The sequence below is a fragment of the Pelophylax lessonae genome, assembly GCF_965119305.1.
Source record: "Pelophylax lessonae genome assembly, chromosome: 2".
Lineage (NCBI taxonomy): Eukaryota > Metazoa > Chordata > Amphibia > Anura > Ranidae > Pelophylax > Pelophylax lessonae.
The window spans coordinates 124,421,817-124,448,494 of record NC_138769.1 but is presented as its reverse complement, the minus strand read 5'-3'; the positions used below and the strand labels follow the sequence as shown (position 1 = coordinate 124,448,494).

General features: G+C 45.3%; 1 protein-coding gene across 7 annotated transcripts in view; it reads right to left on the bottom strand.

Moving 5' to 3' along the window:
- MYO18A (myosin XVIIIA) overlaps positions 1-26,678 on the bottom strand; it is a 572,782-nt gene that overhangs the window by 64,557 nt on the left and 481,547 nt on the right. For all 7 annotated transcript variants that reach the window (XM_082245147.1, XM_082245143.1, XM_082245145.1 and 4 more), the window contains 2 exons: positions 12,212-12,325; positions 7,304-7,420 (listed from right to left, as the gene is read on the bottom strand). In XM_082245147.1, coding sequence (XP_082101273.1) covers positions 7,304-7,420; positions 12,212-12,325 — 231 coding nt within the window. The remainder of the gene's footprint in view (positions 1-7,303; positions 7,421-12,211; positions 12,326-26,678) is intronic.

Genomic DNA, 26,678 nt, shown 5'->3' with positions numbered 1-26,678 from the left:
TGTTATTTTTAATAAACAATACCTTTAGAATCACTTTAAACTCATGTCCCAAAGCTGGGTTAAGGCTCGGTTCACATATATGCGATGAGGGAAGGCTGCGAATTCGCAGCCTGTTCCCGCATCGCACACGCACCCCCGGCAGTTCACACTGCCATATGCGATACGCTGGGGGTGTCAATGTAATCTTAACGACACCCCCAGTTTGATCGCATATCGCAGTGCGATCGTGCAGCTCGCACAGGATCGGATCGCACAAGTGTGAACCGCTGTGCGATCCGATCCTGATGCGGCTAGAAAAAAGGGTCCTGTGCGTGTTTGGTGCGGCTGCGGTGCGAATTTAGCCATACAAACTGTATGGCTAAACTCGCACCGCACAGCCGATCGCATGTAATGTCGGAGCAGTGCGCTCCGATATTACATGCGAAACCCCGCACACGCAAAAGTGTGAACCGGGGCTAAATGTCATTTAAGATTCTACCTGTGTGGAGTAGCATGGCTATCATACATTGCAGCTATCTTCTGTATTTGCAACACTCTTATACAATTAAAAACCATCAATAGGATAAAAGATATATCACATATGAATATAAATATTCTGATCATACCACCAATTTTCAAAAATGTATGTTTTAAGTCTTTCGGTCTTTTTGCTTATACAGTAAAACCTTGGATTAAGAGCCTTTTGCAAGACAAGCAACATTTTATTTTATAAATTTTGACTTGATAAACAAATAATGTCTTCATATACAAGTAGCATCATGTCACAACTGAGTATGAAAGAGAAGAGAGGCGCCTCTAAGTGTAGCAATATGGTTACATTTAATGAAGGTACAACATTTAGCAACTCACATGGTTGATGATTAAAACAAGCACATCTGGGGCGTGGCCTGGCGCAGCATGTGAGAGGACGTGTGTGAGAGGAGCTCCGCCGGACCGATATCCTTTACCGCTAATCCTGCAGCCCTCCGGGCACGATAATCCTCCCTTCACCTCCCGCACACCCGCGGCACTGACCTCCGCATGTCTCCGCCGAAGAAAGGCTCTGAAGCTGCGGCAAAACTGGCTGCATTCCGGAGGCTGGAGAAGGAGGCCCCGATCCAAGATGGCGCCGGCCCGTCGCTTGTGGTGGAGGAGCCTGAGAGCCCTGCTACATCCAAGGTTTTGGAAGCGATTGCCACTTGCCAGACCATGCTGACAACTAAAATCGAGGAGGTGAAGGTAGATATATCTTTGATGCGTCAGGATATGCAGAAGCTAAGGGACAGAGTTGGTGAGGCTGAACACAGAATTAGCGAGGTGGAAGACTCCCTCCCCCCATTGCAAAGCTCCTCAGACAGGCTGCAGCAACAAGTACACCTTATCCTTCAAAAACAAGATGACATGGAGAATAGGCTGCGCCGCTGTAACCTGCGGTTCATTGGCCTCCCGGAGGGCTCTGAAGGTGCAGACCCCTCATCCTATTTGGAACAATTGCTCACTCAGACATATGGCAGAGAATCCTTTTCGCCCACCTTTGTTGTGGAACGTGCACATCGCCTCTCAGGGCGTCCCCCCCCCTCAGGGTGCACCCCCCCGCACGTTCATCGCTAAATTCCTGAACTATCGGGACAGAGATGCCATATTACGCCTGGCCAGAGTTAAGGGGAACATTCCATTTGGAAATCACAAAATAGCGATTTTCCCCGACTTCTCTGCTGAGGTCCAGAGGCGCCGCAAGAGCTTTTTGGAGGTCAAACGCAGGCTGCGTATTAAGAATATCAAATACTCTATGTTGTATCCGGCCCGTCTTAGAGTGGAGGGTGAGGACCGAGCCCACTTCTTTGAGGATCCGGAAGCCGCCATCTCCTGGTTAGAAGGACTGGAAGCTAGAGCCTGACCACCTTGCCCTGGCGACTTCATGATACTTTCTCCCTGATTGCCTATACCTTAAGCTGCTGCAGAGGTGGAGGGGGGTTTTGTAGATCCTGCGGAACTCAAGACTTTACATCCCCCTCCCCCCCCCTCCCCCCTCATTTCCCTGCACTACTGCTCCTGTGTTTGACCGGCGGAGCGCCCTAGCTCCACAGATGGAACTGATTTTTCTGTTCTCTTCCTATGGATTTCCACCTGCCCATAGGCCTTGCTACCCAGCGATACACCTGTTGGTTTTCGCCCCCTACACCCGCTAAGGCGTGTGTTTGTGCCCAACTCCCCTGTTGCCCCCTGCGACTTCTGCTGGACCTGGGCCCCCTTGCTTGTCCTAATTGTATTTTGCTGTATTTTTGCTGACTACCCAGGGGGTCCCTGGCCTCCTGATCTTGCTCTTTACCAGTCGCATGTGGGCCTGTTCTGGTTGAGGCACTTGTTTGGGAACATGCCCGCACAAGTTGGGGTTGGTGCAGGGCAGGGAGGGGGGATTGGGGTATTACCATTGTTTACAGTTTATATTTGGTACAATCTCTATACTGTTTCTATTCTATGCACATTGACCTCAAGTAATAACTATCTGCTCTTTTGCTGCCGTTTATTACTGCTAGTGTATGACTGTGGACTTGTTAGTTCTGTGGCCTTCTTGCCTGAGATCCTGGGAGCCTCCGCTCCACACTCTGTATTACCCCTGCCATGGCCGCATTGAAATTGTTGACGTGGAATGTCAGGGGTATGCGCGATAAGATTAAACGGACGGCTGTCTTTAATGTTTTACGCCGTGTACGGGCTGATATTATAGTTCTGGTGGAGACACATTTGGAGGGCCGCGTACAACAGTCTCTCAAACGGCCCTGGGTTGGCTGGGTGCAGCACTCTGCTTATAGCTCGCACTCCAGGGGTGTGGCGCTTCTGGTGGCCAAATCGGTACATTTCCAGCTCCTAGGATCTCAGGTCGACCCAATGGGTAGATATGTTTTTCTCAAAACGTCAGTCTATGGGGAATTGATGCTGCTGATGGCTTTCTATGTGCCCCCCCCCCTTACTCTGCTGTGATTATTATGGAGGGACTGGCGTTTATGGCACAATGCCCGGGGGCCTCGGTGATCTGGCTGGGTGACTTTAACAATGTGATGGACTCGGGTCTGGATAGATCCGGTGGCGCCTCCCAGGCGCCGCCGGGGTCGTCCCCGACCAGGTTCTCCCGATTGTTGGAGAGCTTTGGTTTGGCCGACTCTTGGCGCAGCAAATACCCCGCTCAGCGAGCGTACTCCTGTTTCTCGGCTGCACACCATTCCATGTCACGCATTGATCTGATATTGCTGTCTCGAACCCTGCTCCCCAGGTTACTGGCGGCAGGCTTCGCCCCACGGACTCTGTCTGATCACTGCCCTTATTGGATACTGTTGTCCTTGCCCTGCAATAGACCTCCCCCGGCCTGGCGCCTGAATCCCGCCTGGCTCCCCTTGGTGTCTGATGGGAACGACATTGAGGGGACCTGGACACAATTCTTCTCTGATAATGAGGGCACTGCCTCCCCGGCTGCAGTGTGGGAGGCATTTAAACTGTTCGCCAGATCCACTATGATTTCCAAAATCAAAGCTGTTAGAGCGCGGGCTGCTGAGGAGATCTCCAGGGCAACGACAAATCTAATTGAAGCTGAACAGGCCTTTATGGCGGACCTGACTCCGACACATGAATCCCAGTATAAATTGACCTCTAAAGTCCTTTCCCAACTTGAATATGAGAAGGCGAAATCTAAGATGTTTTTTCAGAAGCAGAATCTGTTTGCACATGGAGAGCGGGCGGGGAAACTCCTCGCATATTTAGTCCATTGTGAGGATAGGCCCCCGGTAGTTATTACTTTAAAGGATGACCTGGGTAATGAGATCACTGATCCTGCTGCGGTGACACAGTGTTTCCGATCATTTTTTAGTACACTTTACACCTCTAGGGCCCCCGCTGACTGCACTGACATGCATGACTTTCTGGACTCTATTGACTTTCCCACTTTGACACCCGACCAGTTGGCGACCCTCGAGGCACCCATCTCTGTGGAGGAGATTGCAGCAGCCGTGTCCAAGTTCCCTAGATCTAAGGCCCCCGGCCTAGACGGCCTCCCGATTGAATTCTTCTCCCAATATTCGGAACTCCTTTCTCCTAAATTATTGGCTTTGTTTCAATCTCTATTCAAAGATGCAACCCTACCCCCTTCTATGCGGGAGGCGCTAATTGTGCTCATCCCCAAGCCGGGCAAGGACGTACATGCCCCAGAGTCTTACCGTCCCATCTCTTTGCTCCCAGTAGACACTAAAATCCTTGCGAAAATTTTATCCCTCCGTCTTAACAAGGTGATCCTTTCACTCATACACTCGGACCAGGCCGGGTTCATGCCTGGGAGGAACACCTCATTTAACCTTCGCCGGTTATTCATGAATCTCCAGGCACAACACGACGGAATGGGTGGCAGGGTGGTGGTCTCATTGGACACAGCTAAAGCATTCAACTCGGTAGAGTGGCCATTTCTATGGACCTGCCTGGACCGCTACGGCTTTGGACCTAATTTTATTAAGTGGGTCAAACTTCTATATAGCGCCCCGGTAGCTAGGGTCCTGGCAAACGGCTGGCAGTCGACCGCCTTCCCTTTATCCCGTGGCACTCGACAGGGGTGCCCCCTCTCCCCCCTGCTGTATGCCCTGGCCGCGGAACCCCTGGCGATGGCCATTAGAGCACATCCCGGGATTCGTGGCCTACGTAAGGGACCGCTGGAGGAGAAGATCAGCATGTATGCGGATGACACTTTGTTATATTTGGAAGACTCTCGAGAATCCCTGCTCACGGCCCTTTCTTTAATTGAACGGTACGGACGATTCTCCGGTTTTCAGATAAACTGGGATAAGTCACAAATTCTCCCGCTTGACGAGAGCCCGCAGGCGATCGCCCCCGCAAACCCGGCCTTACAATGTGTATCTCGCATTAAATACTTAGGGATTCAAGTGACAGCTAACTCAGCAGATTATGTCCCGGATAACGTTCAACCCTTGTTCCCTCTGCTTAAGGCTAAAATTCAAGTATGGTCCAAATTACCTCTGGGAGTGATGGGTAGAGTCAATTTAATTAAAATGATTCTCCTTCCCAAAATTCTCTATGTTGTATGGCACTCTCCTACTTACCTGCCACTCAGGCTGTTTAAGCAGATGGAATCACTCCTCAAGACCTTTGTTTGGGGTGCTAACCGGCACAAGATCTCCTGGCGCAAACTCAAGAATCCTACAAATCTAGGGGGATTGGCCCTGCCGGATTTTAATCTGTACTATCTGGCAGCTCAGTTGTCCCAGTTCTTTCACATAGATAAAACGGATAGAGAACGCTTCTTGACCCTGCTCTGCCCTGGGTGGGCTCATCCCCTCGGGGACCCCCTCCTAGTTATCCTTAGGGGCGTCAGGGGCTCGCCGGAGCCCCTGTACCCCAGATCTCTTCTATACCACTATTGTCGGATCTGGGAGGTGGTAGCGTCCAGGCTTCGGTGCCCTCCATTCCACACATTCACCCCTCTGTGGCATAATAGTTCATTGCGTGAGTTCCTCTCCATCCCTGACCTGTCGGTATGGAGCGGGAGGGGTATTCTTCTCCTTAGCCATATCTCTACGACCACTGGTCTACGGTCTTACGAGACCTTGCAAGACCAGTTTGCGCTCCAGGGCCCCATGCACTACAGATACTTACAGCTCTCCCATGCCTATAGATCTCAATTCCCTGACGGCCCTCCTGAGATAGAATCGGTTACCACCCTTGAGATTGTTAAAAGTACAGAACCCAGTCACCTCATTTCCATGTTCTACTCTGAACTTCACACACCTTCCTCGACCACTTTGGCTTTTGCACTTAAGACCCGCTGGGAGCGCAGTGTGGGGGCCATGGAGGATGAGGAATGGGAGGATGCCCTGGAGACGTGCTGCAGAGTGTCGCCAAAACTGTCGGATCGCCTAACCCAGACCTTTATAATACACCAGGCTTATCTCACCCCACTTAGACTGTCCAAATATCACCCTGACTTGGTCCCCTCTTGTCCTATGTGCGGAGACCCTGATGCTTCCTTCTTTCATCTATTGTGGAGCTGTCCCCAATTACAGACTCTATGGCAACAAGTAGTCACATTTCTGCATGACAAGATGGGGTCTCCACTACAACTCTCCCCTAAGGAGTGTCTCCTGGGGGTCTATCCGGATGGAGAGATGCCCAAATCCACTGTCATATTTCTTCAGGAAACTTTGTTTATAGCACGTAAATTGATAGCCAGGAGGTGGATGAGACCTACTCCTCCTACTCTAGGATTGTGGATTAAGGAAATTAATAGTGTCATCCCATTTCATAAACTTTTATATAAACATAGGGGGTGCCCTCAGAAGTTCAACAAGATTTGGGACAAATGGGTGCAGTGCCCTGATACGGCTCAGTAGTGCAGTGGGTAACTACTTTATGCTGACCGCCCCTGTTAAACCAATATTGTCTGTTTGAGTGTTGGGCCGACAGAGAGTCACTGACTACTGCCTTATTTTTACTATGTCTGTTCTGTTTCTAAGTGTTAATCACTGTGTATATTTGTATTTTTGTACCCCAATGTGTTATGAATCTGATCGCAGTTTCAATGCACGGTTTATTTTTGTATTGTACCAAAAGTTTCAATAAACCTCACTGTTTTTAAAAAAAAAAAAAAAAAACAAGCACATCTAAGTTTGCAGGCATCTGGAGTAAAGCTGTCCACAAAGACTGTCCTCTGCACCGCCATCAACGCCATCCCTTCCACACTACGCTCCACCAGCGATTCAAGCCTCGCTTTCAGATCGCTCTACTGCAGGGTAGTCTTCCCAGTCACAATTGCAGACTGACTGCATGCCTGCATACTAAGATGTGCCTGTTTTATACTCTGTAGCTCCTGCCGGATTTTGCTTCTAATCCCCTTGTGGAGAGTGCCATCTGTGGATGGACATTTTATGGTTACACAACCTATCCCATTGACTATAAACTGAGGGATTTATGAGTAAATAGTTGTGGAACAAATATCCATTATTTCTTATGGGGAAATTTGCTTTGATGTAAGAGTGCTTTGGATTACAAGCATGTTTCGGGAACCAATATTGCTCGCAATCCAAGGTTTTACTGTATTACAATCACAGAGGATATTGTTAATACTGATGACCTGCTGACGTTACTCGCCAATTAACACTTTACTTACATTCTTGCAATCCCCCAGAAGCTAATTTAGAGCCCATTGCTTCGCATAGTTCTTCAGAATTTCTGGAACTCACTAACAATCCATCTCAATCAATAAACTCAACATCAGGGGACATTGTAAGGAGTATATTGTGAAACAGCACAGATATTAAAGGGAATTTACCTGAGCCACAGCTGCCTTATGTTTCTTCATGAGCTCATTCATGTCCTCCTGGTCCTCTTCCATTCTGCTTTGCAGCTCATTCTTCTCTCTCTGCAGGCGGCTAACTTGCTCCTCCAGCTGCCATTCAAACATATAAAATAAGGCATGCATTAAACTCAAACAGCATACAATAGCACCCTACTAAAATAACTACAACAACTACATTTACTGAGGATTTTTATTTTTCCACTTTATAACATACAATAAAACACTGAAGAATGAAGTAGTTATCTGTGGACCAGAGATTAAACCTACTTTTTTAGTATAATCTCATTAATACCAGTAATAGAAGTTGTATGGATTTAGTTCACACTGAAAAAGTGACACCTGGTCTAAAAATAAATGAGCGTAGAATGCCAACTTTGGATCAGTTAAACAAGATGCTCCATCTCAAGAATTTATTGAAAACTAGGGAGCGCTTTTTCTGCCTGGACAAAAGCATTGTGCGATGCAAGGATTGGATTTGTTTATTCTACGTTGAAAGTGTATTAAATTGAAGAAGTCTGTAGCGAAACTGGGCAAAGATACGGTTTCGTAGGAGGCTACCATTAGGTCCAGAACCCTCATTCAGAATCAAACTGAGGGATGCAGTTTTGGCCTAAGGGTTTTCATGTGGAACTTTAAGGAAACAAGTGGGTTTAGAAATTTTAGTAACAGTATTTGGTGGATGCCCCCAGTTTGTTTTGGGGCTGTGAATAGGTTTTAATAGAAAAAAGTGTTAAAAGTGTTCTTCTAAAGCAAGAAGTAAAACCACTCCCTTGTGCCTGAAGCTGGTGCAAAGTGGTCATTAAATCTGCCTTCTTTCGGGCTGAAGTTGGCAGACTTGAAGGGAATATACGAAGACATAGCAGAGATACAATTTATATTTTCTACCCCCGTGAAATGACAGAATGAACCCAGGGGATCCAGACTGGAGCAAATGCCAAAAAATGTCCCCTCACATCTTCTGGACAGGCTTGTTGGACTTGGGAGTCCAGGGCTTTTGACGAAAGGTGCTTAGCCTTGGTTTGGAAGAGGACGTCTGTAAACAGTGAAAGGAACTATTTCACTGAGAAGCAGTAGTAGCCATGGGAGTAAGAGACTTAGGCTTTCCTATTGTGGTATAAAAGCACATTCCCCACAGTTACTTCCTTAAAATATGTATCAAAGACTAGCTGTCCATTATTCACATCCATCACAGCTATCTCCACCCCCCATATATGAGACTTAACCATACAATAAGTGTAGCCATACAATGGCTAATTACTCTCCACTGGAAATCCCCTTTATTAGCGATTAAACAATTGTGTTTGTGCTCCAAGGTGCATCTCTGCTAGCAGTCTTCTGTTCTCCGTGTTCCTCTGTGTATGACCTGGCTTGGCTGACGACTCTCCTGGCTCTCAACCCAGCATCGGCAGACTACCCATGTCTAGACTTGACCCCGGCTTGGATGACTACCAGCTTCTTTACTTGACCCCGGCTTGTTCCTGCTCCCACTTCCTCACTCTTGCTGTGCGTTTATATTTGTTTGCTCCAATAAACGGCTTTATTATACCTGCATCCCCGTGTGGTCTGGTTTCCTGCCCCCCTGACGGCAACCTCTATAGCACGTGTCAAACACAAGGCCCAGAGGCCGAATCTGCCCTGCCAGGCCATTTTATGGGCCCTCGCACCTCTCCTGCAGCTATAGCACCCCCCTCATTTCCACCCCCACCTTGTCTCAGCAGTTGGCAAAAGAGAGGAGGGACAGACCTCCTTCTACAGATCCTACACTTCTCTGTGCTGTTGCAGCACCCCTCTCTGCCTCCTTGGTCTCAGCATTCCGCAGACTCTGGCAGCTGACTCCAGCCCTCCTCTGCTTCTCCTCTAGACCCTGCACTTTCTGCTTCCCAGCTCGGCCCCCATCATCTTTTTGGAAGCAGAACAATGTAAGGGGGAATCACTCTGCTAATAGGGAGGGTGGGGGACTCTTGAATTCTGATGGTAGGGTGCTCTGAACATCTAGTCTTACAGATACAACTGGCTCTTTGAGAGCAACCAACATGCCGATGCTGCCCAAGATGAGAGAGTGAGAGAGAGAGAGAGAAAGAGAGAGAGAGAGAGAGAGAGACAGAGAGACAGAGAATTTACTTTTGGAGATGCATGACAAAAACAGTGGTGCCCTGAGGTCGCATTGTAACTTTACTCCTCCTCTTATTACAGTAATGTGGCATTATGTGTGATAAGCCTATATTTGGGGCAAGTGAAAGGACTGGTGTCACAACCTACTGATCTGATGACATACATCGATTACATTACACTTCGTATGAAGGGTACACTTTGGGTGTTCCTTTTTACAATGCATAACTGTAGGCAAAAGAGGGTGCAATAGGATACCAACATAGTGGCATTTTTTTTTTTTTACAAACGTATTGGAACTGTGTTTTGGTTACTCTACAGATTTACAGTTACAGATTTAAGCTGTAATTTTTTTTTTTAGCACAGAGAAGAGATCAAAGCAGATCCTGGTTGCTATTGGAAACACAGATAGCCCACTTCCTCATTAGGGTTCCCAAGTCCCCACTGCAGACGTACAACTATTCAGAAAAAAAAGCCCAAATACATTTCTGTAAGTTTTTATGAAAATTTGGACTGCAATATAGCTGGAAGAAGAGAGCGAGTTGGTTTGGGAGGGGTGGTACTGTTAATAAAGAGAATAATGCAGGCTTCAGAAAGTTAATGAATCTATTAGCACGTAATTCCAAAAGCAAAACGACTTCCCTGGCTCAGCCTGACTGTCATCTATCTTATTACTACTGGGGGAAGAAAACCGGACAGCTAAAGAGTGACATTTCTTAAGCTCAGTATAAATGAAAATGTCATTTCAAGGCTGCTTTCCCCCACTAGCATTATACTTCCATTCCAAGATGATAATGAGCTCAGCAAATGTGTACAGCAATGGAGGGGTTAATTAAGGACAAAGGTGTCTATAAAGAGGGGTTACCGCGTGGCACTTGGCACTACATCTCCAAAGAACCCTTTCCCTATACACACACACTGTCAGGAGGCTCTTAGGTTTTAAAGCAGCAGTATTGTTTTACTGTGAGAGAAATCAATGTAAGCATCGGAGTAGGCCTAAGAGTGCAGAATTCTGTAGTCCACCAGGCAGGGCTGACAATGCTGGCTGGGATTTAAGTGCACCAAGGCATTCTGTTGTCTGCCCAGATAGGAATTTAGTGCTTGCAGAATTTCTATAGGGATAAAACATAGGGGGACGTGTATGTATTGCAGATATACACTCACCTGTCACTTTATTAGGTACACCTGTTCAATTGCTTGGTAACACAAATTGCTAATCAGCCAATAAAGGGGCAACAACTCAATGGATCATAATGGGGAAGAAAGGGGATTTAAGTGACTGAGTTGATTTACTGGGATTTTTACGCACAACCATCACTTGGGTTTACAGAGAATGGTCTGAAAAAGAAAAAATATCCAGCGAGCGGCAGTTGTTTGGACAAAAATGCTTTGTTGAGGTCAGAGGAGAATGGGGAGACTGGTTCAAGATGATAGAAAGGTAACAGTAATTGAAATAACTACTCGTTACAGAACCAAGGTATGCAGTATACCATCTCTGAACGCACAATAAATGGAACCTTAAAGCAGATGGACTACAGCAGCAGAAGACCACACTGGGTGCCACACATGTCAGCTAAGAACAGGAAACTGAGGCTAAAATTTGCACAGCCTCAACACAATTGGGCAATAGAAGATTGGAAAAATGCTGCCTGGTCTGGGGAGTCTTGACGTCAGCTGCGACATTCAGATAGTAGGGTCAGAATTTGGTGTAAACAAGGTGAAAATATGGATCCACCCATTAAGGGCTCAGGCTGTTGGTGGTGTGGTGACGTATTTTCTTGGCACACTTTGGACCCCTTAGTACCAATTGAGCATTGTTTAAACACCATCGTCTACCTGAGTATTGTTGCTGACCATGTCCATTCCTTTATGACTACAGTGTACCCATCTTCGGATGGCTCCATCCAGCAGGATAATGCACCATGTCATAAAGCTCAAATCATCTCACCACTGGTTTCTTGAACATGACAAGGAGTTCACTGTACTCCAATGGCCTCCACAGTCACCAGGTCTCTATCCAAAAGAGCACGTTTGGGATGTGGTGGAACAGGAAATTCACATCATGGATGTGCAGCCAAAAAATCTGCAGCAACTGTGTGATGCTATCATGTCAATAAGGACAAAAATCTTGGAAGATTGTTTCCAACACCTTGTTGAATCTATGCCACGAAGAATTAAGGTAGTTCTGAAGGCTAAAGTGGGTCCAACTCTGTACTAGCAAGGTGTACCTAATAAAGGGGCTGGTGAGTATATATTAACTATGTATTTTTTCCTTTACTTCCTCTGATATTCCCTTTATAATTTGTAGTAAGCAGTAAGTACTCCTGTCTCATTCATTTATACAAATACATTCCAGTTTCTAAAAATAATGCCAATATGTAATCTTATCTGAAATTTGGGGTAATACAAACCAATGTTATAAATGTATTTACACAATACTGATCTACTATAGTCAAGTATAACTACCTGTCAATGTATCTATAAGGGATGATTGGGAGTACTCATCTTACAATGAACTGACCAGGTGGAGAGAACAAAAGGATGTCAGATTAAATATAGCAGGAAACATGTGGCACAAATATGATGGATGGGAGTACCAGCAAGTTGCATAGACAGAAAGCACTACTTTTTTTTAGGCAGGTCTGGAAACTCACCACTGGACAGAAAAGAATAAGACACGATTAACTTTTATACGCTGAGACAAGAAACAGCTTCGGCAGATCAAAACAGACAAATGCCAAAAAAGATGGCGCATATCACCATGTATCTTACCGCTGTCTTAGCTTTGGAAATATCGTCAATCTGAAGATGGAGATCTTCAATTTCGGCTTCCATAGACTTCCGAGCCTTTACTGCTGCAGCACTGGTAAATTCAGACTCCTCCAGCTGTAAATAAAACAGGATATGAAAGAAGATGAAACACTGTGAAAATGCATTTCCCAGCAGTGGTTCTACTGTCTAATGCACTGGCAAAATTCCTTCTTTTAAAAAGTAGGCATGATTTCAATTATTATTTTAGTCAGCCTTTAGAAAAGGTAAGATTTTTTTTGTGAGCAGCTAATGGACACATACAACAGCTTCTAAGAGGTCTACTAGAAGCTTTGCCATTCACAAATACTAACTAGCAGCCACTGAACGTTCTTTTTTAGGTTTTTAGCAAACAAAGTAAACATGTAAACATTTGATCGCTTTATTTCACAGCTTTGAAAGCTTTTGAGAAAAAAAAAAAACAGCAGGACATAATTACTATAGTTAGCTACATAAAAGACCAACAAGATATTTAAAGAGATTTTTTTTCTGTTTAGGCTTAGCTTACAGGTGCCCAAAACAGCTGGATTTTTGTACTTGCCGTAAAATCCTTTTTTCTGAAGTTCATTGGCAGACGCAGCTTCAGATCTTCTCAGCCATTGGTTATGCTCCTCCCATCAGGTATAGGACACTAGGTAGGAAAAAGCTTTCACCACGCCTATGGGGCTGTCCCACAGCCCACAGTTTCGTTGCAAGCAGTGTTTAGAACACAACAACCCCATTCCACTCATAATTAGAGGGGCGGGTGCTGCGTCTATCAATGAACTTCAGAGAAAAGGATTTTACGGTAAGTACAAAAATCCAGTTTTCTCTATCGTTCATTAACAGACACAGCTTCATATCTTCTTAGCCATTGGGATGTCCCAAAGCAGTATTATCATGAGGGGTGAGAAAAACAACACAAAGAAGAATATAATTCCCCAAAGGCTAAACGTAGCCAAACAGGTAACAAGGAGCTCAACCAGGAACAACTGGAGCTCACCTAACAAAACATACACCCTCAAAGAGATTAAAGTTTTCTCTTTTAAACAGCAGCCTGCAAAACCTTGCGGCCAAAAGAGGCATCTGAAGATGCCAACACATCTACCTTGTAGAAGTTTCTAAACGTGTGCACTGACGACCAAGTTGCCGCTTGCAAACTTGCATCACGGACGCCTGATGGCGAAAAGCCAAAGAGGCACTCAGCGCTCCAGTAGAATATGCTTTCACCGCGAAAGGAGGAACCTGACCCTTCAGTGAAGAAGCCTGAACCACCGTCTGCTTGATCCACCAGACGCAGCCAATCCTTTGAGGCCCTTCAGTAAGGACAAAAAGAGAGTCTGATTTCCTGAAAGTTTCAGTAGCCACCAGGTAAACTCTAATTGCCTGAACCACATCCAAAGAATGCAAAGCAATTTCCTAGGAAAGCTTGGGCTTAGGACAGAGTGAAAGCAGCACAATGTCTTAATTCGAATGGAAATCAGAAACAACCTTAGCAAGAAAACGACTGATTAGGTCGAAGTACCACTTTATCTCTAAGGACCACCAGATAAGGTGAACGGCAAGACAATATAGCCAGTTCAGACACCCTGCGGGCAGAAGTGATAGCCACCAAAAAGGCAACCTTCTAAGATAATGTAAGCAGGGGAATCTCCCTAATGTTCTCAAAACGATGTTTTTGAAGAACCAATAACACCAAGTTCACATCCCACGGAGGTAAAAGGGATCGTCCCGGAGGCACCATATGACACACCCCCTGAATAAAAGTGCGAATCAGGGCATGCGTAGCAAAAGGGCATTGGAAAAACACAGTCAAAGCTGACACTTGGCCTTGGATAGTGCACAAAGCCAAAATGCTGTTTAACCCCCTTTTTGAAGAAAAGTCAAAACCCTAGCTACCGAAAACAAGGGTGCACTTTCAACGATTCACACCATGAAATGTACGATTTCCATGTACGATGGTAGATCTTCCTGGAAGTAGACTTCCTGACCTTCAACAGTGTAGGAATCACAGAGTCAGAAAGACCTCTATCCTTAAATACCTGGCTTCCAGCAGCCACTCCGTTAAAGCCAGCGACTGTAAAGCAGGGTGGAAGATCGGCCCTTGAGACAGCATATCTTCCCTGAGAAGAAACCTCCAAGGAGCAAGGGCAACCAATTTTACCAGGTCTACGTACCAAGACCTGCGAGGTCAGTCTGGGGCCACTAGAATGACCGGAATCCCTTCCACCTCTATTCTGCGTAACAGTTTCGGCAGGAGTTTTAGTGGAGGAAATTCATAGATCAGCCGATACGAACCCCAAGCAGCCACTAGTGTGTCTGTGGCTTCGGCCAGAGGATCCCTTGACCTGGCCACAAAACTCTGAACCTTCTTGTGGAGTCAAGCAAACAGGTCGACATTGGGTGTCCCCCACAGGACACACAGGAGGTGAAACACCTCCAGATGCAGGGACCACTCCCCCTGATCCAATACCTGACGACTCGCTAATCTGCCTGCCAGTTGTCCACCCCGGGGATGAACAACGGGAGGAAAGACTTGACTTGGCGAAGTGCTAAATAGTAAAGCCACCACAGAAGAGCAGACTTTGTGTTGTGACTCAACTGAATCAAAGTATCCAAGGATTTTGGATTCTTGTTCCATTTCACGAGAATCTCCTTTTGTAAGGGTCTCGTGTGGAACTGAGCAAACGGAACCGACTCAAAGGTTGATACCATCAGACCCAAGGCCCGCATGCAAGAACGCAGAGAGAACAGATTGTTTGCTAACACCTGGATCACTCCCTGCATTTTTTGCAACTTGTCCTGGGGAAGAAAGACCCTCGCCAAAGCGGAGTACAGAGTCAGGCCCAGATAATCCAGTCTCACTGAAGGTATCAGGGCAAATGTTTTGAAATTTATGTTCCAACCGAACTCTTGCAGAGTTTAGACAGTGATAGTCAAATCGCCCAACAGGGCTGAGTGAGAGTCCGCCCTCAATAGGAGATCGTCCAGGTACCTCAGTACCGAAATCCCCCATTGGCGCAGTAATGCCAACACTGGAGCCAGAACCTTGGTGAAGACCCTGGGGTCGGAGAGGTGAGACCAAAGGGTAACGCCAGAATTGATGATGCTCCTCTCCTATAGCGAAGCGGAGAAAACGCTGGTGTTCAGCGTAGATAGGGATGTGTAGATATGCGTCCTTAATTTCCATGGAGGCCAAAAAGTCTCCCTGGTGTAGGGACGCCACTACCGTGCGAATGGACTCTATTCGAAAACCTCTGTACCTGTACAAAGCGGTTCAAAGCCTTGAGGTCCAGGATGGGACGCACTTTAAGTTCCTTCCTGGGCACAGAAAACAGGTTTGAATAAAACTCTTGAAAATGTTCCTGAGGGGAACCTCTGTGACAGCAGATCCTGTACCACCTGTCGGAGATCCCTTAAACAGTCTAGAAATAGATGCAGATTAAACCGGAAGAACCTGTTCAACGGTCGAGACCGGAATTCGATCATGTACCCCGATCGGATCAGTTTGTGAACCCATTTGTCCTGAAACAAGGAAGTCCATGGCTCCGGAAAGAAGTGAAGATGTCCCCCCACCCCAGAATCGGGTGAGGGCGCCCCTTCATGCAGACGAATATTCATCTGCAGATCCAGATTGGCCTGTCTTCGGTTTGCCTGACCACGACTTCTTGGAACTCCTAGGAGACCTGAATGGCTTTCCTTTTTCTTGCGACCCGAAGGTACGAAAAAGCCGCCTGTGAGCACTAAAAGAAGCCCCCTTCTAGCACGTGGTGCCTTGTCCTTAGAGGATTGAGGGAGAAGAGTACTCTTCTCGCCCGTAAGGCCTTTGATCAACTCACCCAGAGAGGATCCAAACAACCTCTCCCCCGTAAAGGGAAGCTCAGAAGAGCCTTTTTGGAAGTCTGGTCTGCAGACCAGCTTTTTAGCCACACCATGCGTCTAATAGCAATCCCCACCACGGACACCCTGGCTACCAGTGGTGCTGCATCCTGCGACGCATCGCATATACACAGAAGGGCTTGAGCCGTTTGATCCAAGGAGTTCAATCAGCCCCAGGACCAGGCCCCACACCTTTCAGCAACTTCACCCATTTAGTGACGGTCTGCGACACCAGGGTAGTCAGAAAAATTGGTTTTAATATGGAGCCGCTATCACATGTAAATGGAAGGACAGAGACTCAATCAGTCTATCAACGGGATCTGTAAAGGTCGGGGATTCTTCCACCGGGAACCACAGTAGACTTAAACTGGATGATCCACCTTTGGTGGCATGGTCCACCGAGTGGAAACCTTATCCGCGAAGGGATAACGGCGTTTAAAACACTTGGGCACCACTAAAATGTGTTTGATGCGCCCCCACTGTTCATTGACAATATTGTCAAAATGTTCCGGACAGGTTAACACTTTACCCGATTTCTGGGATTTGTGGGTGCCAAAGACACCTGCGCTCCTGACACTGTAGACTCATACGCCATTTTTAAAAGTTTTTCGCACTGAAACTAAAAGTTTTTCCACCAATGCGCTTTCCCGTGCAGCGGCTGTCGAGGACAGGTCCTCTTCGTCATCAGAATGCTGAATCTGAAGATACAACAGAGAGGGATGAAGGCAAAAGGCACGTACGGCTAGTGTTCCTGTTTAACACTAAATCCACTTTTGACATTAGGCTTTCCAAAAACTGCTGTAAGAGCTGACAGGGGCTGCAACCCAGAAGGTTCCGCAGTCGCACTGAGGGGGTTTGTAGGTGAAATTTCGTCCTGGGACTCCATGTTCACTAAATTTAAAAAGATGTAGTGTTACTTTAAAAAAGTTGCAAAAATGCAAGGGCACTGCTGCTACAGTGGCACTGCAAGTCCCAGCCTAACACAGTCTGTTAGCAGTGTGCGTGAGGAAACCCACAAGAGACCCCAAAAAACTTTACCAAACTAATCACGCCTAGAGTGTCATATGTCCTTGCCTATGCTGTCCAGCACCATGGACCACAATAAAATGGCCGCCCCATGCATTCCGGACCCCACCAGAAAAAACGCACCACCCCCCCGCAGCGGCCGCAAATTATCTGCCCCTCCAAAGGTAGGAACCGGTTATGGGGGGGGGGGGGACGGGACAGCTGAGGGGAGAGGCCTGGTATACCCGAGAGGCCAGGGGATCCGAGGGATACCCGAGGGTCCACCTATTCCATGGACGGGGTCCACCCCAAGACTGCCAGAGAATTGGGGGGACACTTACTCACCATACCACGGAATCAGGTGGGTGTCACTCCGAACAGACAACCTCCCACCTGGGATGGGGGTGCTGCCAGCCAAGGGGTACGCTGCGACTCAAGGCAATCCAGGTCATTTGCTTCCCAGCGAGACGGTCCACTCGCGGGCTCGTCCCCGTCCATCGGTGCTCTGTCGTGGCAAGGCCTAGTGCAGGACTTTAACCTGCTCCTCGCTAGCCAGGCTGGGAGACCTTAAGGATCTAGAATATGCAGTCTGAAAACCCAGCCGGCTGTTGCTTGTAGTTCTCCAGGAACTCTACTTAAAGAATAAAGTACAAAAAAAGGTTCCCAACAAAATAACAGCTAAGACCGAAGTCCCAGCAGGGAACTACAGTAGGTCCTACTCTTAAACTAGGCAGAAACAAACTGTGGGCTGTAGCGTGTGTGGGGTTATGCCTGCAGGGACAGCTCCATAGGCATGGTGAAAGCTTTTTCCTGCCTAGTGTCCTATTCCTTAAGGGAGGAGCATAACCCAATGGCTAAGAAGATATGAAGCTGCATCTGTCAATGAACGATAGAGAAAGGGGATTTTTTTTCCAAATTAAGGTGCATTAGGCTGGACATAAACATGAAAATATCTTCTCATGAAAGGTAGGCTGGGACAACCTCCCCATTCTCATCTGAGTCGCATATAGTGCCAGCATCCAGATTTCCTCATCTGGCGGCACATGCACGGAGGAAACTGTCTTCACACAAATTTGACCAAATTCTTTTTTTCCCTGTATTGTGTAGAATTATGGTTTTTAAACTAACAATCTCCAAAATACATTTGTAATAATTATGGGCAGCATCAAGGAGAAGAAACCTGGCAACAGCAAGGTTCAAATGTGGAATGTTACTTGTGTTTATCTAGGCCAGCCTTTTTCAACCAGGGTGCCATTTGCATTCTTCAGGGGTGCCTTGGCAAAATGCTTAAAAATTACCACAAAGAGTCAAACAATTTGTCAAAAAGCCAGAGAATTTATCAAGCCTGCCTTTTCGTTACACAAAGCCACAGCTTTTTATTGTGCAGCATTATGAACCTTGGGTACAGTAAGGGCTAGCCGCAGGTGTCCTAACAACTAATAATGTCATTGGTTTAGAAGATGGACGTTGGGCTCCTGCACAGCATCCTTGTTTTCCCATCCTCTGCCCTTCTCCACCAGCACTGGGGCCATGTTCGCTGAATGAGGGAGTAAAACTGAGGAAGAAGAGAAACATAGAATAGTAGTCTGTATCAGTGTGCAAATGTGTATTTGCTTTGTAAGAACAAATTGCCTCTAATGTTGGGAATCTTCTGGTGTGGATGCTGCTGTGTTATGTAAAACTATTCATTTTTATAAATTTTAGAATGGATTGTCTCGAAATTGTGCAGAACTGTAAAGTGTACTGCAACTGAAAAACGTTTGGGAAACGCTGATCTAGGCAGTGTAAAACTGGTCAAACAACACAACTTGACTATACAATGTCCTCCCTCTAGATTAATGCCATGGCTTGCCAGACTAGACACAAACTCAAAGGAGTTTTAGATCATCATGCCCTTACTAGTAAATCTAAAGTAGTTCGTACAGAAATTCTACAATCAGACTGTAATGTGTAAAACCAATCTTTCAATTACCAATGTAATGTAAAGGCTTCCTAACTGGATATTAAATGAATAGATAATTTAGTAGGATCTCACACTAAATACTTGTTGGTAAATTTTAAGGAGGAGAAACCGCTAACGTACAGTCAGAGTGTAATATGTTTGCCCAACTTCCACAAAGCCTGCAGTGCTGGAAATTTGGAGACTACCAATGCTGACTTTTCCTTCTGAAAATAAGGGAGTGTGTTTGCCAATTCCTCATCCTGGTTCAGAAAGTGGCAAGATTCCTCGGCCAACAAATGGTGCTGGGGTGTCTGCACAGCCTCATCCGAATCTACCAGAAGGGACAGTGGAATGATTTGCTTCTTGGATAAAACGGCCCTTTTTTGTGACCTGTCTATAAGGCATATAGGGCACATCAAAGCCTGTATCTCCCAAGAAACAAATCCTTCTGCTGTTGCACTGAATTCTCATTTATAAAAACAAGGATACACTGAATTCTCATTTATGAAAACAAGGATACACAAGTGCTCAATTGCTGAACTGGGGAGACATGAATATTCAGCCAGGCTTTCACTTAGCACTTGACTGAAGATCCTGAAGGTAAAATCTTGTGTCAACAGAGTTGGGTGAGAAACATCATTCTGAAACCTATGGGGTTTAGTAATTGGGTAGTGCAATTCCCCTGGGTTTCCTTTCTTTCTTTCACTTAGTGTCCTCCTCCTGTAAGTGGTGTTTTAAAGTGGAGTTCCACCCTAATTTTATACTTACCTCCATCTTCTCGCTCCGGGTCACCTGAAAAACAAATGGCTAATCGCATTTTTTTTTTTTTTACTTACCTCGTAGCAAAGAAAATATACTTACCTTACCTCCTTCTTCCTCCTTCCTCGGCCGCGGCCCGTCGTCACTTCCTGGCTCTGCAATGATTCCTGGGAGCTGAACGTCATCGCTCCTAGGAATCATTGCGCCTGCACCGGCCCCGACGTCAGTTCCGGGGCGCGCGCGTCATCCCCTTCTAAACAGCTTCTGGGCATGCCCAAAAGCTGTGGAGGGATGACGCGCGCGCCCGGAAGTGACGGCGGGGCCGGCGCAAGGGCATCGTGGGACCGAAGAAGGAGGAAGAGGACGCCGAAGAGGATCGCACTGGCTTCAAGCTGCCCACATCTGAGATGGCAGCGCTGGACAAGACTTTTTCAAGGTAAGTATTTGTCCTAACAGGTAAGTGCAACCCGGGACAGATCAGAGGCTAGCCATTGTGGAATGCACTAGCCCTGACTGTCCCGGGGGTATTTAAAAAAAAAAAAAAAAAACATTCCAGGGTGGAACCCCGCTTTAAACTCATGAGCCTTGGGCTGTGTCCCTCAAAAAACATTAGAGACGTTTTAGATACTAGACTGAGTTGCTAATCCACTGGTTTTAAAATTTTCTAAATCTCTGTCCTCAAACAATGATACAGATGAGAAGTTTCAACACTGATTCGTCTTCACTGACTCCATCTTGATTCCAGGTCAGGGACTCAGAAGGACTGAGGCTAGAAACAGACAACTAGTATTTTCAGGAGAAGGTCAGCAATTGTGACATCTTTAAAAAAATCCAATGATTATTAGACCATTTATTGATCAAAATAAATTCTCCTTTTTATATAAAGGTAGGACTTGCGAAGGGGAAATTATTTATGCTGCTGTACAAATGAGGTTCAACCCAGAAGGCAGACAGTCTTCAATGCTGGAAGAAGGCAGCACAGCTATTAATGGTCACGTAATCGGTCACCTGATAGTTGCTAAACTATCACAGCTTCTACATCTGCACTCAAAATCTGACCAGTTGGTCTTGCATGTACAAAATCTGTCCATTTTGTACATGCAAGACCAACTGGTCTACTTAACAATCAAAGATCTGCATCCAAAATGCAATAATCCTTAACCACTTAAACCCCAGGCCTATTTCGGACACTTTTTTTTGTTTACAAGTTAAAATCAGTATTTTTTCCTAGAAAACTACTTAGAACCCCCAAACATTATATATATATATTTTTTTAGCAAAAGACTCTGGAGAATAAAATGGCGGTCATTGTAATATTTTTTGTCACACGGTATTTGTGCAGTGGTCTTTAAAGCGTCATTTTTTTGGGGAAAAATTACGAAAAATCACATTTCACTGCATTTAAAAAAAACTAACAGTAAAGTTAGCCCATTTTTTTTTGTATATTGTGAAAGATGATGTCACGCCAAGTAAATAGCTGAAGCTCAACAGAAGATGGGTGTTGCAACAGAACAATGACCCAAAGCATAGAAGTAAATCAACAACAGAATGGCTTAAACAGAAGAAAATACGCCTTCTGAAGTGGCCCAGTCAGAGTCCTGACCTCAACCCGATTGAGATGCTGTGGCATGACCTCAAGAAAGCGATTCACACCAGAAATCCCAAGAATATTGCTGAACTGAAACAGTTCTGTAAAGAGGAATGGTCAAGAATTACTCCTGACCGTTGTGCACGTCTGATCTACAACTACAGGAAACATTTGGTTGAAGTTATTGCTGCCAAAGGAGGTTCAACCAGTTATTAAATCCAAGGGTTCACATACTTTTTCCACCTGCACTGTGAATGCTTACATGGTGTGTTCAATAAAAACATGGCAACATTTCATTCTTTGTGTGTTATTAGTTTAAGCAGACTGTGATTGTCTATTGTTGACTTAGATGATGATCAGATCACATTTTATGACCGATTTGTGCAGAAATCCATATCATTCCAAAGGGTTCACATACTTTTTCTTGCAACTGTATAATTTTCCAGAGCAAGTTAGTGAAATGAACACAAGTGTTTCTCTTCATATTTTTAGCAATGGCTCCCAGTGGTAATACATGAAAAGCACAAATAGCCTAGGCAGCCTAGATACACACAAATAATACACTTCCATGCAGGTCTATCAGTTGTTGATAGCTCAGTAGTGGTATAATATCAGGAAGATTTTTTAATAAGTTACTTCATTAGTCTCCGGATGATATTTCTGTAAAATAAATGTGTGCTGCTGTTGAGATACTATACCATCTATCTGCTTTGTATGAAAGAACATACTTGAAGCCAGATTTATTGCAGAGCAAGCCTTGCCTGGTAAAATATTTCCCCAGAAGTAAATAACATTTCAGCAAATAGACAATTTATGGTGTGATGGAAGAAGGAAGGAGCAGATATTCTGGGACAGCCACACATCATGGAACTGGGGGCACATTCTACTCTGCAATATGAAATGGCCTCCTGGGAACTCCACATTGCTCCTTCCTTCTATCTCTTCAGAGAACAACTGAATGAAACATTTTAAAATGTACACTGCAAGGCTTTTACATTTCTGTCCACAAGCGGTTACCATTACAGTGCTAGCTACACTATATTACCAAAAGTATTGGGACGCTTGCCATTACACGCACATGAACGTTAATTGCATCCCAGTGTTAGTTGGCCCACCCTTTTGCAGCAATAACAGCTTTAACTCTTCTGGGAAGGCTGTCCACAAAATTTAGGAGTGTGTCTATGGGAATGTTTGACCATTCTTCCAGAAGGACATTTGTGAGGTCAGACACTGATGTGGATGAGAAGGCCTGGCTCACAGTCTGCACTCTAATTCATCCCAAAGGTGTTCTATTGGGTTGAGGTCTGGACTCTGTGCAGTCCAGTCCAGTTCCTCCGCCCCAAACTTGCTCAGCCATGTCTTTATGAACTTTGCTTTATGCACTGGTCCAAATCATTTGGTGGAGGGGGAATTATGGTGCGGGGTTGTTTTTCAGGGGTTGGGCTTGACACCTTAGTTCCAGTGAAGGGAACTCTTAAGACATTAGCTTACCAAGACATTTTGGACAATTTCACGCTCCCAACTTTGTGGGAACAGTTTGGGGTGGCTCCTGCTGTTCCAACATGACCACCAGTGCACAAAGCAAGGTCCATAAAGACATAGATGAGGGAGTTTGGGGTGGAGGAACTTGACTGGCCTGCACAGATTCCTGACCTCAACCCAATAGAACACCCTTGGGATGATTTAGAGCGAAGAGCCTTCCCTCTCTGCAGAACACAATAGCTCTGCGGGAGGGAATTCCCCATCAACACTGACCTATGGTGGAAGGTAAGAAAATTGTAAAACCTAAGGCTTATATGCTCCCAGACTAAGCACTTGCATGGTTTTGAACCTGCTGTATGCTTTGCCATGCAGTAAGATATTATCCAAAGTCATGAGTCAAACACTGAAATTCTTTAGTCTATGGTCTCTGTTCATATGTTTGCATGTTTAGCTGATAAATTCTCACTTACCTGTATCAAATCTATTACATAATAAACTCTCCTCAACCCCTCCCCTGACTGCTATTTAACAAAAATCTTCCCATAAGATTAAATGTACATATAACATTTCTAGACATGTACAATTTTTCCTTTTATAAGCATCCAAAATCCCAGAGACAGTTGTTCGGGAGCCACCATCTTGGGTGTAATGTCAGGAGCTGCAACAGACTCAGCTGTCACTCAAGTAAAAATCTATAATATTCCCTTTTTACCTGCCCCTGGCCTGGCTGCTACATAAAAGGTTTACTGGGAAGAGAAGAGCAGAGGTGTTGGGCCTGCACAGATAGGAATTAGACACTTCCAGAAAAGGACAGGGCTATAAGGTGCAAGGAGAGAGGGGGGCTGTGCTACAGAATTGACTAGTTCAACCACTTGCCAACCAGCCACCCTAGTTTTACTGTGGCAGATCGGCTCTGTCCTGAGAAACGAGGTACCTGTACGTCGCTTCACGGGACCGCTGGCGGGGGTGCACCTATTGGCCACAGGGGGAGCCAGTCAGCAGGTCCGGCGGCCGTGATTGATGTCGGGCACCCGCAATCGCTCCCCCATGGAGACAGAACGGCAGTCTGCCATTGTAAACACAGCAGACTGCTGTTCTGCCAGTTATGAACACAGGGATCCTGTGTTACTCTATTTAGGAACACAGGTCTCTGTGTTACTACAGCAGGCCCAACCACCCCCCCCACAGTTAGAAAGCACCCCATTGGGACACATTTAACCCTTCGATCACCCCTGGTGTTAACCCCTTCCCTGCCAGTGTCATTATTACAGTAACAGTGAATATTTTTATGATTACTGTAGGGATGTCACTGGTCCCCCCAAAAGTGTCAAAAATGTCAGTTAGGTGTCCGATCTGTCCGCCGCAATGTTGAAGTCCTGCTACAAATCGCTGATCACCGCTATTACTAGTAAAAAAAATAAAAATGAATAAAAATAAATGAAAAATCTTTCCCCTAGTTTGTAGACGCGATATCTTTTGCGCAAACCAATATACACTTTTTGGGATTTTTCTTTACCAATAATATGTAGCAGAATACAATAGTTTACATTTTTTTATTGGGAACGTTCTATAGCAGAAAGTAAAATATATTGTTTTTTTTTTTTTTTTTTTGAGAATTGTCACTCTTTTTTTGTTCATAGAACAAAAAATAAAAATTGCAGAGGTGAAAAAAAAAAAAAGAAGCCAAAAAAAGAAAGCTCTATTTGTGGGGGAAAAAAAAGGACAATTTTATTTGGGTACAGCGTCGCACGACCGCGCAAATGTCAGTTAAAGTAATGCCATGCCATATCGCAAAAAATGGCCTGGTCATTAGGGGGTAAATCCTTCTGGTCCAGAAGTGGTTAAAGTGGTTCTAAAGGCTAAATATTTTTACCTTAATGCATGCTCTACATTAAGGTAAAAAACATTTAGCAGTATCGCCCTCCCCCCCCCCCCCCAGTATACTTTAACGCGAGTCCTCATTCGATCCGGTGCGGTTCCCATCTATAACAGCTCTGTTTTTTCCTGTTCTCACAGGCTTTCCGGAGGCAGTGGGAGCCATTGGCTCCCGCTGCAGTCAGTCAAATCCTGTGATGACGAAGCAGGGGGCGGGGCGGGGCTGAGCTATGCGGTCTATGGGGGCACTTGCAGAAGAGGAGGAGCCAGAAGCAATGGTGGGAGACTCAAGAAAAGGAGGTTCGGAGCTGTTCTGTGCAAAACCAGTATAACATGTTTGCTTTATTTCCACAATCACTTTAAAACGCACATTGCAACTGAATAAAAAATCATTTTAAAAGCTGAAAATCACTAAATAAGCATTTAAAATAAAATTGAAGTGTTTTTACCTACAATTTCTTTAGGTTGGTGACAGGATATTCTTAGGGTGATGTAGAAGGTTAAGGTTGGGGACATAAATGCCCTCTGTCACTGTACAATTGCAGTCACGTGTAGGGCTCATTGTAGACATAAATCAGAGGCTTTCACTCACACAAAGAATAGAACAAGCAGCATCAAGTCTTGTCCTTGGTTTACATTAATGCACTTCAAGACAGCACAAACAATCTAAACTATGACACCATGTGGTAAATGCACACTACCAGAATATATGAGCCTTGTTTCTGTTCTTACATTTCCCTACAGACAGTGATGCTTCTGCTTTGTTAATGAAAGACGAAGAATTTGCATATCTGTTTTTAGAATCACACTGCCGTTTGAATCCCAAAATAGAGATGTATTCCTTAGTTAAAAAAAAAATTAATGGAGCCATGTGAATCTTAGGATCTTCCTGGACACCTATAAACCTCAGTATTCAATAAAAATACATCCAAACAGATTTGTCAAGAATCATTAGTGAAAGAACAATTTTTAGGGCAAAAGTGAACAGAACTTTAAAAAAAAAAAAAAAAACTCTAGACATCACGTTAACCACTTGCCGACCGCCGCACGACTATTTACTGCGGCGGTCAGCCCCTCACAGGCAAAGCGACGTAGGAGTACGTCGCTAGCCTGGGAGGCTATAGGGAGCGAGCACGCGCCGCCGGAGGCTCGCTTCCGAACCCCCCCCCCCTCGCGCATGTGCCCGGCGGACCCGATGCCCACCGGGCACTCGCAATTGTCCGTTACAGCGGGAGAAAGGCAGGCGGCTAATGTAAACAAAGCCGTCTGTCTTTCTTCCCTGTGTAAGAATGGAGATCATACGGTTCTGCTATGTAGGACCGTTGATCTCTGTTCTTACACCTCAAGCCACATCCAATCACAGTCAGAAGCACACCCCTAGGGACACACTTAACCCCTCCTTCTCAAATAAAGTTAACTCCTTTCCTGCTAGTGTCATTTTTACAGTAACAGTGCATATGTATAGCACTGATTACTGCAGTAATGTCACTGGTAACCCCAAAAGTGTCAAAAATGTCAGTCAAGGGTCCGATCTGTCCGCAAGGGTCCGATCAATGTCGCAGTACCTCAAAAAAAAAAAAAAATCGCAGATCGGCGCCATTACTCGTTAAAAAAAAAAACAACAAAAAATGACAAAAATCTTTCCCTTAGTTAGTAAACGCAATAACTTTTGCGCAAACCAATCAAAATACGCTTTTTGCGATTTTTTTTACCAAACATATGTAGCATAAATCAAATTGACCTAAAATGTTAAAAAATTTTGATTTTTACATTTTTTTCCCGGGAATTTCATATTAAAAAAATTTGAAAAATATTGTTATTTTCGCAAAATTGACGCTCTTTTTTTGTTTATAGCGCATGATCAAAAAATCGCACAGGTGATCAAATACCACCAAAAGAAAGCTCTGTTTGTGGGAAAAAAA